The 14,749-nt window shown below is 34.9% G+C and overlaps 1 protein-coding gene across 5 annotated transcripts in view; it reads left to right on the top strand.

The window, feature by feature from the left end:
- The window catches only part of STXBP5 (syntaxin binding protein 5), a 107,063-nt gene that overhangs the window by 34,846 nt on the left and 57,468 nt on the right, over positions 1-14,749 (top strand). For all 5 annotated transcript variants that reach the window (XM_021527025.2, XM_021527023.2, XM_021527024.2 and 2 more), the window contains exons 5-7: positions 5,634-5,768; positions 6,855-6,918; positions 9,295-9,378. In XM_021527025.2, coding sequence (XP_021382700.1) covers positions 5,634-5,768; positions 6,855-6,918; positions 9,295-9,378 — 283 coding nt within the window. The remainder of the gene's footprint in view (positions 1-5,633; positions 5,769-6,854; positions 6,919-9,294; positions 9,379-14,749) is intronic.

Here is a 14,749-nt window from a genome sequence, read left to right as displayed (position 1 = left end):
CTTTTTACACCAACTTCCACAGTGATATGAGGCATATAATGGCCAACTGCCACGTTCTCGGGCAGAATTTGATCTCTAGCCTTTAAGTTCTGCCTAAATGACAGGCTTCTCCATCAGTGATAGGAATAATTTTTCTGCCTCATGTGGTACATTTCTGATATAGCCATTTTTTTTCTGCAGTTTGAGTTTGTGACTCCCTGCATGCCTTTTGAGGCAACTGATTCGAAAACTAAGATAATTTTTCAGTATTGAAAGAATTTACACTAAACACTCAAAAAATCTGAAACCTTCTTATTGCTGATGCGATAATAGCTGATGCAATACCCTGCAATATAGAACTCTGAACTTTTGGTGTGTCTGACATGCCAATGGTTACTTTTTGTGTTGTCCCAAGATAGTTGAGTATCTTGCTCTGACACTAGGCTTTACTCCATCTTGACACCCCTGGTGTCCACCACAACTCAGATACTGAACACAGGTGTTTCTGAGCTGCCTGAAGAGGCAGCAATTCCAGTCAATGGATTTGGGGAAGCACCATTTGGAGTACTTTTGAGGGATGTAAATGGAAATGAAGTACCTGGTTCACTTCCTATGATATTCTGCATTTACCCACATGTTCTTTTGGTGGAACATTTTTGGGATACATTGAAGAGGATTTCTTCCTCTGCTTATACCTTCTGGTCTTTGAGGTCTTTTGTACAGGTAGATGTTCTAAGCTTATTGATGTTATCAGATGTGGAAAAAGACACTTTTGCAGCAGTCAGGAAGTATAAAAGCTACTCATTGCTTCCATCAGAATGTCATTTTGACACTGGCTTTTGACTTTTAAAGTCCATGGAGGACTTTGACAAGAGTCTGTGGATTTGGAGTCTACACCAATATCAGAATTAAACTTCTCAGCTTCTGAATTTTACATGGTGCTATCTCACACATGGAAGTTTGAGGATAAAGGTGTGTAGAATACAGCTTTGATAGCTTAATCTTTTGCTTTTATTTTGCCTATACAATAATGATCTGAGCAGCTGTATACTTACAGTTACTGCAGATCTATAATGAATGCCTGAGGCACTAGAAATATTTTAGTGACTTAACAATAAAACCTGTTATCAGTGTTTGTCATACTTCAAAGTATTTGTCAGTGTGCTTTGTTAAAGCAGTGAAAAATTCTGAAGAATGCTTAATGCTTCATAATGCAGTAGACTAGGAAAAGGTAAAGATTAATTTAGAGGATTTCTGCTGTCATAGTAATATAGGTAAGTTAACAGTCTGCCATTTTTCCTTAGTATTTCCTCTTAAAAACTAATTCTTTGAATAATGTTGTTTTCTCTAATATTTCTGTAATTAAATTCCTGTAGGGAGTATCATCACTTGCTGAATTAATTGTTTTAATATATGTTGTGAAACAGCAGCAATTAAGATTTATTTAAATATATTTGACAGATTATCAGAAAAGACACATGGTCTGCAGTTAAGAAAGGGAATGCTTTCAGCAGGTTAACAAACAACTTAATGAAGAATATCCTGTAATTTCTAAGACTTTAGGATAAGAAATATCGTAAATTAATTTTAATTAATGTAAGAACAGTAAATATTTTATCATTGTTTTTCCGTGTGGGTGTGTCACTTGTTTTTCTGTATATAATTTTGTATTCTTGAAATATTGGTTCAACTTTTACAACCTGACTTTGTAAGAAAGAAAAATCTTGGGTTTGTATTTTTTTTTTTTTTTTTTTTTGAGGGGTGGAGAGGGAACAGCTTTGCAAATATGTGTGGTAAGGATGAAGATTTTGTGCTTACAGTAAATTACAGCTACAGGAGAATTTAAAACTACCCTGACTGCTTTGGGGTTGTATAACAGTGCCTCATTTTAGTGATGATGTTAGTTTTTACTAAAATCTTGCTGTGGATTTCATGTTGAAAAAATAAATCTCCTTAAAGCATTTTTTTTCTATAAAGGGATCTTTCTCTTTTTGAAGATATGAGAAAGTGAAATATTTGAAATGACATGCTGTGCCCTGTACTGGTTTATGCTAAAACTTTGGTCTGTTTCACAAAACGTACTACGCTTACTGAGGGAGCTGAAATTGCCTTGGAGACAACATGAGGAATGTGTTGTGCCATGAAAGAGCTGCCTGAAAAAGCCTTTCTGTGGCTGCTGCCGCCGACAATCCCAGGCCGTCCCTTTAGATGTACAAAACTGAACGATTTTAAATCATAGATGCTTCTATTTTAGTATTTTTGGGCAGAATGGCTTGCTACAGGAGAAAAGTATGACAGTCTGCTTTTGACTGCTACATTGTTTTTGGGCAGCTGGGGTTTGTGTGCAAGAAAGACAAGTACAAAATTTTTTCATTTGTCTTCTTTTTGATGTGTTCTCAACAATTGATTACATTTTCCACTTCTATATACATATCCATTCACAAATGGTACGGAGAGAGGGGGAAGACTGCTTGAGTTGTAGAAATGGCTAGAGGATTATATGGCCAGTTCTGCTTCTGTTGATCTTAAAATACATTATGGATGAAGCATATTCTAATCTTGTGGCAAAAAGATAGATTTCTGAAAGAAAAATCTTCATTTTTCAGAACAAAAATATACTGTCTATGGCCAAGTGTCAAATAAGCAGGTATTGCATCACTACCAAGAAGACTCTAACCTTTTGTTTCCATCCTCTGAAAGGAGTTTGAATCCCTTCAATCATCAATCCAATTCTCACCAGAACTAACAAGCCTCCTCAGGCCATTCAGATGGTCGTAGCTTCACTGAGTTTTAGTTTTTAAGAGGGCTGTAACACTTCCCAAGCTGTTTAAAGTATATGTAGCTTAAGGTGAAGCCTTAATTAGGTGGAGGGAAGCTCAGTGCATGAACTTTGATGTTGGAAATATTATTCTGTAAATTTTCTTTAAAAAATGCAGTTATCGGAAGTAAGTCATTAAGTCAAAATATAGTGGAGTTTCTGAAAGTTGGAAGACATACAAATTTCTATTAAAAAATAAATTAGTACTTTTTTTTAATTTGCAAATGGAGTAACCTTTACTACATTCAGGGTGAAATGTCTTATAGCAAGATCAGCATGCCATTCCTTTTGGATTTAACTAGTTTTTCTGAGAAATAAAACATCTAGGAATAGTTTTTTAGTTTATAGAAAAATCACACAAGTCTGTTTGTAGAAGAATGGTAAAATACTTTGAAGAATAAAGTTATGAATTCTGTTATGTGCCTATTCTTTCAATTTTGAAATCTTCAACCTCCTGTGGTTGAGAGTTTGTAAATATTTTATTAAGCTATTTGCTCTCTTTGTTTACTTTTATCATGGAATCAGTTACTGTTAGCTAACTCTTGAAAAAATTGATCTCGGTTGCACAAAGGAGACAGTAAATTGAATATCCCTGCATATTCAAGAAAAGTATCAAGAATATTGAGGAGATTATTTAAATGTTACCCTTGGGCTATAACAGTCGGACGTAAAGGCCAAACTTATTTTACCCACTTTAAATGATGTGAAATAGATTGGTTTTCAAAACGAAGTGTTGGACAACTGTAATTAACAATATTAACTTGCTAATCAAGACAAGCCTATAACCCTGCTACTGATTATTTTTTCTGGCTGCTAGGCCATGATTTTGGATCCAACTGATTTCGTTGCCAGCTGCTTCTGGCATGTGGAGTGCTGGCACAAAAAGCTGCTGTGCTATTGCAGAGTGCTGAAGGTTTATGTTTATCTTTGCATACAGTAGCTGCCTGCCTAGGAAGAATGTTTATCATGTATGTGATTTAGCTTCCACCAAAATCCTTTTTTTTAAAGGATGTTGGGAAAACACAAGGTTTCAACCTGTGATTGCAGATTAGTGTGCTTTGTTAAATGTGCTACAACCTCTGCAAGTTGAGTTGGAAGGGCATTTTAAATCATGTATGTAGTATTTTGTTTCTGTCAAAAATCAATGAAAAAGTTAGTGCAGCCTTTTGGTATAAATATTCAAGTAAAAGAAATTGAGTTGGAAAGCAGATAGATGAGGTATTTGCTTGAGCGAAGTCCACTTCCTAAATAGGAAGATAGAAGTGAAAAAACCCCAAGACGGTACACTTCTGCATCTAGGTAGCATCACTACAGAAGTTTTAACTTTTGAAACCTGAAAAGTAACATCTCTTCAGCCACAGCAGTTTCTCTCTTTGCTGCTGTTAGCTTTTCCTTTCAGCTCAAGTTGGTGTGCATATGCAGCATCTAATGCAAAGGATCTAAAGCTGTTCTTTGCATAAACACTTAACAGGCTTGTGAAGTGATGCAATGGATTTGGCAATAAGCAACCCACTTGGGAGAAAACAAGAACATAAAAAATTGTGAAGCTAAGGATTAGAGCTGACAGAACAAATTCTTGTTGAATAATTGTTTTACCTTATCAGTAAAGCATTTATGAAAGCCCATGTTTGATAGCGGAGTAATTTGGCAATTTCTTTCAATGTCAGGCCCTGTCAGATTAAAATGGTTTAGTTTCCAGAAAGTTTCTAGACTCCAATTTCGAGTTAGCATTCTGTCAGTTTGTACAGATATTATTTCCTTATCTTGAAGAAATAGTCAACAGTAATCAGGACCCAAGGGTGCAGAAATAATCGGGTTTTCAAATGCTAGTATTTGGGCTGGAGATACAGTCAAAGAGGAGTCCTCTGCTGCTACATACCAGTTGTTAGCTGTTGAGTCTTGTGCAGGTACACCCTTCTAGCAGAAGAAAAAACTAAAAGACAGAAAATTAAAACATGATTGAAGTAAAGCTACAGCCTGAAATTTAAACTACTTTTAAAATTAGTTTTATAATTGTTTAGGATTATTCTAAGGTTTGCTCTTTAGGCATTAATTTGAATTACATGTGAACTTATGTGGGTCTCAGATTCAGTCAAAGAAAGAAACTGAGAGTTTCGAGCCAGGCAAAAGCCTGGGAAAGAGCTAGGAAAGAATGTAAATAATTCTTTATCTTTCTTGTTTTTCGCATTGTTTATAGTCAAGTTCTATCAATATGCGTTAAGCACTCTGTACCAATGGTGGTGGGTTGTTTTCGCTTCAGAACCAATGGATTTGATCCTTGTGAAGCTCTATATAAAAGAGTGGTGTATTTTGAATAAATTGGAGTTTTACTCTCACAACCTTCTGAATCAGTCTTCTCATTCCCGTCCTGCCTCGACAGCGACAACCTTACTTTTCTTGAGTTATATCTTTTGTCTGTCTCCTTACTTGAAATCATCCTTATCTGCACATGAAAATTCTAAAATCCTTTGTTCTTTAAAACTTGAAAGTAGATAGATTCCAAAGGGAGATTTATAGACTCTAAGAGTATTGTATTTTAAGTTTGACATGATAGCAATAAAATGCATTCAATAATTTTTAAAGTTGACTGTAATTTTTTTTAATGATTTATGAGTTTTAGAATAACTTGCTTTCTATTTCTTTATTCAGCCTAAGTTTCTACTTTGTTTATCTCTTACTTTGGTCACGTATTGACTTTTCTACATTACCTCAAACTTGTCTTATATATTCCTATTTTCCTATTGCCTTATTTCTGCCTTTTGGTAGCATAAACCCTGCAGTGTATGATAACAAAAATACAGTTTTTTAATACCTTTTTGATGGCTTTCTCTTCCAGGATAACATTTTGTCACCTGCCTTTCCAAAGCAAATGGCTATATGTGGGCACTGAAAGAGGAAACATTCACATTGTCAATGTGGAATCATTTACTCTCTCAGGCTATGTCATCATGTGGAATAAAGCCATTGAACTGTGAGTTTAACCAATTTTTGTCACTGGAGGGGAGGGAACAGCAATGTGCCAGATGTTAACATCTGTTGCAGGTATATCATTGTTATCTAGAGAGGCCTCCATATTCATCTTACTGCACTACATACATTATCAAACTGCATATTCATGTAGATATTTTTATTTTCAAGCATTTCAAGTGCTAATGTTAATATATGTTTCTGCCTTTTATAGCAGTATTTTATCATAGTTCCTGGGATAGACATGGAAATAGACAAAATAGTATAGAAATAGATGTAAAAATCACTATGTGTGGGGATAAAACAGAAGAAAAAATAATAAGCATTAAAATATGGTGTGGCTGGTACTTGGACAGACATGTCACTTCTACAGTTGAGGATTAAAGACCAAAGTGTAAAGATAATGCAATTTTTAAGAGGGCTGATATATTCTGAGTTGGAAGTGACTTTCTGAAATGCAGATTTAAATAAGTCTATTCCAAGACCAAGATACATTTTATAGCTATTGTCACTGCATCTCCTTTTTTCAATGTTAAAATTGTATGTACAAATATTGTGATTTGTGGGGGAAAGATGTAGTTGTGTGCTGCTTTTTCTTGTGCTGGTGTTTTTTTTCCCAGTACATCTTCTTTTAAAAATGCATGAAGTCCATCACTTGCCAAAGGGTGTTAAAGCAAACACAGTTCTTTATTAGTCTTTCTTCAATAGCAAGAAGTCCACATAAAGTGTTAATTCTGTATTATTGCAACAATGGCAATCTTGGGCAGTTTATTAATAATGTCAAAACCCTTATGCCAGTGTAAAAGTGAACATTTTATCCTACAGTGTCAATTCATGTTTGAAGCAAATGGTATTTTTATGTTGTCGATAGGCAGTAAATTAGTCTTTCCTTAAGACAGAAACTAAGTGTCTACAAACAGACATAGTATTTACGGGCTTGAAGATAAAAGTAAAAGTAACTCCATTTTGAAATGTCACAGCTTGCTTCTATGGCGTCTGTATCTGCAGAATGTGTGTTACTTCAAATCATTTTGAGATACCATTTAGGGCAGGGGACAATTTTTTTTAAATGGGAATATTTCTTTTTTAGGTCATCCAAGTCTCACCCAGGACCTGTTGTCCACATTAGTGACAATCCAATGGATGAAGGAAAGGTAGGATATTTTAAAGACTCTTCAATACGTTATTTTCACAGCAAGACTTTTCTAAAGAATAGATAGCACTGCTATTTAAGGAAGGATTAAGTATATAAGGACAACAAAGGCTTTAAGCCCTGAAAGTATCACAAAGCAAAGTACAGCTGTGAATGTAGGATACATTAATGGAATTAATCATCTTGTTATTAGAAGCATTTGAGAACACAGATAAAAATGATTAGCAGCAAAACTTTTGGAAATAAAAGCAAAGATTTTTACTTATTATGATAAAAATTAAAATGTTAGCAAAAAGCCCATCAATCATAACTAGAGTGCTTAAAGTGTGATGCAGATTAATTTCACTTTATCATGCTCTTGTGTGCTATTTCACAACTTTAAAATGCTTATTTATATAGCATAGTTATATAGAATACCATGTATACTTAGTCTTTAGATTAACTAATCTGAGGGTTTTGTGCAATTTGACATCTAACTCATACTCCCATATTAGGCAATTTAGTATAATCACTAGGTGTTGTTTGCTGATGAAACTGGCCTACAGAAAAACAAGATATTTCAGAAAAGTAAACCAAAATATGTGAGAAGGATCTATGTATTAGACTATTTTTTCATTCTTATGAGATAGTGTTAACATAATCATCTGTTCATCTTAACAAGAAGTTTTTACAGTGCGTGTTGTTGAAGCCCTTGCAAGACAAGAGTCCTTGTCCTGTGACATACCATTTTGCTTACTAGTGCTCTGCATATGCTGGAGAAATATTTTTTGTCTACTCTGTTTTTCAACAGTAGTAGATTAAATTGGAGAGAGGAAATGATCTATTGTCTTAGCAGTGGTTTGAAAGCTTTAGCTAGTTATCAGCTTGTATCCTAAACACTTGAGGTTTCAGTCCAGCAGAGAATTTAATGAGTAGAGGTTTTTTCATTAGTATGGTGCTCACTGCAGTAAGTGCGTAACTAATGGGTTTCTCTGTAGAATTAGGTTTGAATCACATTCCAGACTTATGGACTCTAGTATATGAATGCAATGAAGCTGTTGTAATTTCAGGAAATACAAGTGATCAATTTATTTTGATGTATTCCACCCCTCATCTAATTATTGTCAATTAAAGTTTAAAAATGACTGGTTTTAGTCATCAGGCTGTCAATCACTGTTTTGAAATCTTGACCTTATGCTTTTCTTATTTCTCGTAAGAAAAACATTACTAAAAAAATCCTGTGTAGTTGCAAAAGTCACCCATGTATGCACTCTTAAAATTTGTTCATGCTTTTAGCTTTCTAATCATGGTGGTTTTTCTACTGTTTTAAGTTAAAATAGAAACATTATAATATATGACATATAATAGGCAAGATAATTGAAAATAATAGTATACACAATGTTCATAGGAAAAATTGAATATTCACTTTTACTAGATTAAACATGTCTAATATTTATGATATTTTAGTGCTGTTTAGCACTGAAAGAGATTAAATATTTTATTTGTAAGCTTGTAGGAGATCTGTTATTTTTGTACTGGAGAGAACTGTGCACCTTGAAAATCTTAACATGCTGAAAAGACTGTCCAGGCAAAACCTCTAGGTCGGGCACTCAATTATTACTACTGCCTTGTGTTGGACATGGTTGTTTGTTTTTTTTTCCATTAAGAGTGGTAGCACTTAAGATAGGAGACCAAAACATTTAGATACTCAACAATGTGTTAGACCAACTATTATGAGCAATTTGAGTCTTCAGTCCCTGCAGTAAAGGTTTAAACTCACTTCTTGCAAAAAGATTATTTGGAAAATTGTCTGGTTTAATTTATCTAGTTTTCCTCCTATGAACAAATAATGTTTCTGGAGTTCCTTCAGTCTGTTATCTCAATTGTGATTAACTTCTGGAGAAACCTCATAGTACATGGTTTCTTTACAGACAATGAATTCTTAGTGAGAACTTCAGGGGGAATATTGTATTCTTCCAGCAAATTTAAGCAGAATGAATTCCAGTGAGGAGAATGCACAATGAAGTTCTCCTTTTCAACACCCCTTATTTTCACTCAAGATGGAATGCACATAGCAAGGGTTAATACAGTGATTTCCAAGGAAATAGCTATGATTTTTCCTCAAAGTGATTTCCAAGGAAACTTCAGAAGGATGCTTTCATTTATTTCTGATTTTGCGTGAATGTCCATTATGTTTTCTGGAACTTGAGGACAACAAGTGCAAAGTAAACCTTTCTAACACTGAGGCCTTTGCTGCTTTAATTTTTGTTTTTGTAACTACTTGCAGTTACTATATGTACTATTATGCTGCATATCTTTTGGGACAAGAACCTCAGGCATTGCGAATGATATCATTTTGATTTTCCTTATAAAGAATTAATGTATCTTCTTAATGCAGCTTCTGATTGGCTTTGAATCTGGGACGGTGGTATTATGGGACCTGAAGTCAAAGAAGGCAGATTACAGATATACACATGATGAGGTAACCTTTTTCATCTGCAGTACTTACTCTGAGGATATAATTCACTACTCAAATAGTGACTTTTATTATTTTTTAATCTCCTGCTTCTGTTATCAGTGGATCAATAAGTAGGTCACTTGGAAATTGCAAATACTGGAAATTTTCTCTAAAAGAACAGTAGGGCTTGGATAATAAACTTCAGACCAAATAACTTCACTGAGTTTAAGTTTGTGAAGTAATGAATGGTGGCATGGATTGGATTTCTTCACTAAGCTTTTAGATCTTTTTTCTGTTAATCGTGTGACTTTCACCTCTCTTAAGGGTTTAAATTGAAACAAGATGGTTTAGCAATTTGTGTAATTTGGAATCTCTCACATATTCTGGGAACTGGGAGATGAAAGTGCAGGGGGAAAAACTACTAAATAGTCTCATTACAACATTTCTCTAACCACCTTTTCTCTGTAGAATAAGATCAAGATAAAGATAATTATCTTTGAAATAAAACTTCATGAGGTTTAAGAAAAACAATGGCATTAAGTGACATTCATTTCTTTAAAACTTGTTTCTTGAGAGAATAGACTTTTTGATCAACTGAGATTAACAAAAATGAGTCAACATAATATGCAAGTAGATGTATTTAATATAAAATAATACAAAATTGGTCTTGATTACATTTTGTTGACTGTAAAATGGCTTTGTCATTGTTCAGTATCAGCTTTAGTTTTTTGTGGGGGGAGGGGGGCGGAGTTGTTGGGTTTTTTTGCTGGCAGCTCTGGCTCAGTACTTGTACTTGTGTGTATTCTACCAATCCTTGCTTGGAGGAGGAGGCTCTGAAGTAGTCTAACACTTAGATCATCAGAAATGTCCATATAAGCTGCAGAGTGTGGTATGCAAAGAACAATTTTTCTCCCTTCCGTTTTCATTGCATGAACCCTTTATATTTTATTTTCATGAATTTACTCATGTCTTTATCATCTTTTTCTTCCTAGACCTCTTACTTGTTGTGTTCTTCTCTAATCTTTTTATCCATTTTGTTTTGATTTTGTTTTGTAAAACAGAAATACAGCAGTATAGTATTTATGAAGATGTGGGCATGCTGGATTTATCATGTGGAATACTTGTCTTTGGCCTTGTTTTCTTTTTCTCTTGATCTTGGATTAGCCTTTTGATGCTGCAAGCATAAAGCAGATGCTTCCTTGAAACAACCAACTATAAAACCAGAGACTTGTACTTCAGGTGTTACTTGTCAGGTCGAAGTCCTGACATTTAGGCATTGTTTTTCATTGACATAGCTGGACAGGAAAAATTAAAGTCTTTCTGCAGTTTTTCACTGAAATCCTGGTTTCTGCTTTGAGTGTGGTTTGGTACTGTCAGCAGACTTTACCATCTTAATATTTTTGTTCTAATTTTCCAAGTTGCTTATGAATAAACTGAGCAGATGATATCCCTGCGGATCTCATCTACCATTTAGCTTCATCCATGAACTAATCAATTAGTGCCAGCCTGTCTTTATTCTAGATTCCTTTACTTCCTTAAACAGTTATTTTTTTGTTCAAAGATATCTAATCTGTTTAGTTTTAGCTTCCTTTGAGATGCATTGTTCAAGGACTTTGAAAATATTTTAGACAGTCTAAATGGTGTTTCCATGAACTTAATGCCTGTTACCATTCTTGGAGATTTGACTATAATTACCTCTCACAAAAATAATGTTGACTACTTTTATCTGATGTGTTATACTCATCCATACGTCAATTAACTGTCTTTATTAAAATTTTGTTGCAGTTTCTAGAAACTTACCTAAAGTAGACACCATGCTGCTTATTCTGTTTTTTGGTTTTTTTTTATTATTTTGTGGTCCATCTATTTAAAAATTGACTTTTAATATCTGTCTCAGTAATTTTGGAACAAATTCTGACTTGAGAGGCTGCAGAGATCAGTAAGTAATTCAGGTGTTGCATCTTTTGATTTTCTTTAGGATTTAGAATTGAATGCTTCTAGGTGTCCAATATGAGTTTTTTTGATTGCAGAAGAGGTAATGAAATATCTCAGGTCAGACCCTTGGTAAAGAAATGTGTTTATCATAACTTGGGAATGGTTAGGAAGGGAAGAGAAAAAAAAAATTACGATCTGGTAGTGTAGTGGTTTCCTTGCTCAGGGAGTGCTCACCCAGAACACTCAGAGTGGAACACTGGAGCATTGCCTTGTCTCAAGAGATCTCTGTCTCTGGGTACTGTGACGCAGAGCAAAGAAAGTTCTTTGCTATTTTGTTTCCCGCTAACAAACCATGTGAATTTGGACATTTCTGTGCAGAAAATCTTTCTAGCTAGTTTCTTGTTGATTCCTAGTTTCATGGTGTTGTTAGAGAACTTTTTTCACGCACTGACGGTAGGGGCTGTGTTCCATCATGAACATGTGTGCCAACCTACCCTCAAGGGACAGGGAGCATCTAATGTCACAACATGCTTCACCTCTTCTCTCACCGAGTGTAATGCATGTGACATTCTGCCTGGTAGCAGGAGCAGGATTTTAAGCCTCAGGATTTATATGCTTGGTTCTCTGCTTGTTCTTGATGAGAGCTCTTCTGAGTGTGGAGTTGACAACCAGTAAGAAGAGAGCTACTTAGTCCAATCTTGTCAGTCCTGCCATCTTAGTGGGTGGCTAGGCTTCTGCAGGCATCATGAGCAGGGTGGCCAGGACATTGATACCATAAAGAACATTTGCTAGAAACTTTGCCATTGGTTTGGTTTCCTCCTCTCTCATCACTTTGTAGCTGATATTATTCTTAAAGCGTGCAACTTGAAGGTCTGTGTAGTCTTTTGATGCAACTTTCTTAACTCAAAACTTCAAATGTGTGCGGGATCCAAATGTCATCCTTTCTTCCTTAGCTGAGGAACATCATAATGAGGGTCAAAATCCCTGTGTGTCCAGAGGTCTGTGGAAAGATACCTGTTATTTCCTGAGGGAAGATGTTCAATCCAATTATATGGGTTTGTAGCTTCCTGCTTGATTTCATTTCAAATGGCCTGACCTTTAGGAGGCTTTCCTGAAGTAAGTTCCTATGTTGTGGTAGGGCAGTCTCATTTGTTGCCTGAAAGCCAGGTTAATGGAATACTGTGCACACTTTCTTCCTGTCTGAACACGTGTGCCTTCCCAGCACCTGGGCTAGTAGCTGCAGCACAAGAACACTAGGACACTCACCCCAAGGACAGGAGCAGGTAGGTAACATTAACCATGGCTGGGAGATGCAGCTCTAGGTCATGATTAGAATATGCCAGCTGATTGCTGGCATATTCTTCCCTCCAGAACATTCTCTTTACACAAAAATTCAGATAATTCAGCTATAATTTATACTTTACCTTTCTATATTATTAATTAAATCCTTAATTTAAAGAAGTGTATATTTTTTACTATAACAGTAATATTTTGAATATTTGGAATTAGTTAAAATAATGCACAAATGTAACATTCTTTTTCAGAGAATTTGGAGGAAATGATTTGTACATAGTGGAACTGCAGCTCTGAATCGACTTTTATTTAGAAAATTTCTTTGAAACCCTGTACTCTAAACATCCCTTTTGTCTTGGGCAGGCTCAATTAAACAGTAAAACTCAATTCCTTTTCCACCATTCTTAAGCCTTTTTTATGCAGACATTGGGGATTTAAGGAAAATAAGCTGTGCGTTTGTTATGTGAAATGCAGTTTATATTGCAGTCATTTCCTAACCTTTATGTTCATGAAAGAAATTAAACAAATTTCTCAAGTATTGCTTTTTCCTAAAAAACAGACCCCTGTTCCCTCAACTGTAACTTCTGAAAACTAAAGCTGGTTTTATAATCAAGTCCCTTCTTCAAGTAATATTTTGTTTGTTCTGATGTCAAGTAAGCTTTGACAGCATTAACTAGAATGCATTATAGATGGCTATTTTTAGACTCAGTGTTCTGGTACATGGTTGAGTGTAACAGATTATTTTAGAGCATTAAAAACATGTCAAAGTAGCTTGTGGAATTAAGAGGACAGGGCAAAGAGAAACAACTCTGTTATGCGACTTGCAAGAAACCAAAGTGTGTCAATGTATTTCATTTCATCGAAACAATCTTCATTTAAATCTCATTAGTTACATTTTTTTGCTTATTTTCTTCTTTTCACAGAATTTTTTTCATTTCCTTAGGTTGTTTACAAGAGAGTTAACATAAGTACTCCCAAACTTTAAAATACTTTCTTTGTATATTTTGGTGAACTGGTAAAAAAGGAGTCAGTATCATCATCCATTCATGTTTAAGCAAAAATGCTACCCCTATCCATTATTAAAGAACTGTCATAATAAGGCTGTGAAATCTGGATAAGATATGCTAAATAACCAGTCTAGTTTGCAGAATACCTAATCATGGACTTTGCCAGTCACAACAGTGTATTTCAAGCTCAATTAATGTCACAAGAGAACAAAGGATCATTGAGAAATCCAAAGAATAATGAAATGACTTATCAAGGTCTCCAGTGCATTCCATATTTTCAGTAGTCTAAATTCAGTGTTAAAAAGCTGGGTTAAAAAATTTGTCTTGAAAACAGAGTAAACTGCTTACATTAATAATTTTTGTGTCTACATCATTGAAATCCTCCATGCACTGCTCTGGTTTTCGCTGGAACAGCTTTAATTTTCTTTCTAGTACCTGCCAAAGAGCTGTGTGTTTAGATTCACTATGAAAAACTTTGATAACACACTGATGTTTTAGTTGTGCTGAGTACTTTTTAAAATTGTAATTATTATACTGTTCTTACTTCAACTCATGAGTTGTACCATTTTTTCTGATTCTACCCCGCATCCCTCTGGTGAGTGAGCAGCTGTGTGGTGCTGCTGGCTGGGGTTAAACCATGACAGATGAGAAGAGTGATCTCAAAATGTTCCAAAATCATATGCATGTAATCAGCTGTAGGGCTAAAATAGGTCTGTATGAATTTAAAGGAATGGAATTGTTTATACCAGTATTTAATGAATTAAAACAGCTAAATTCCCCTTGTGGAAAAACACCATAAAAGCTTCAGTCTTTATTGATGAACTTGTGTCTTAAATTGCAAGTCTGCATTTAAATTAATTTTTGTACCTCTTAAAAGTACCAAGAACTAAGTTATTTCTAGGGATATTTGCAAGCTATTGCAGAAGTAAAAATAAATTTCATTAAATGTTTTTAAGTATGCAATAATCTCTTGAAAAGCTAGTGATCTACTTAAGATATTTCTGTGGGAGTCTCGCATATAAATGCTTTTAAATTTGTTCCTCAGACATTTTTGGATTATTTGTGATTGCAAAGTCTTCCTCAGTTAACTGCTGCATTTGCTGCAAAAGTGTTTCTGTCTTAAAATTGGGTATACTCACCTTCTGTGCAGGCAGCATTGC

This window comes from Lonchura striata, chromosome 3 (assembly GCF_046129695.1).
Source record: "Lonchura striata isolate bLonStr1 chromosome 3, bLonStr1.mat, whole genome shotgun sequence".
NCBI classification, from domain to species: Eukaryota; Metazoa; Chordata; class Aves; order Passeriformes; family Estrildidae; genus Lonchura; species Lonchura striata.
The sequence above is the reverse complement of the archived record's forward strand: the minus strand, read 5'-3'. Positions and strand labels throughout refer to the sequence as shown.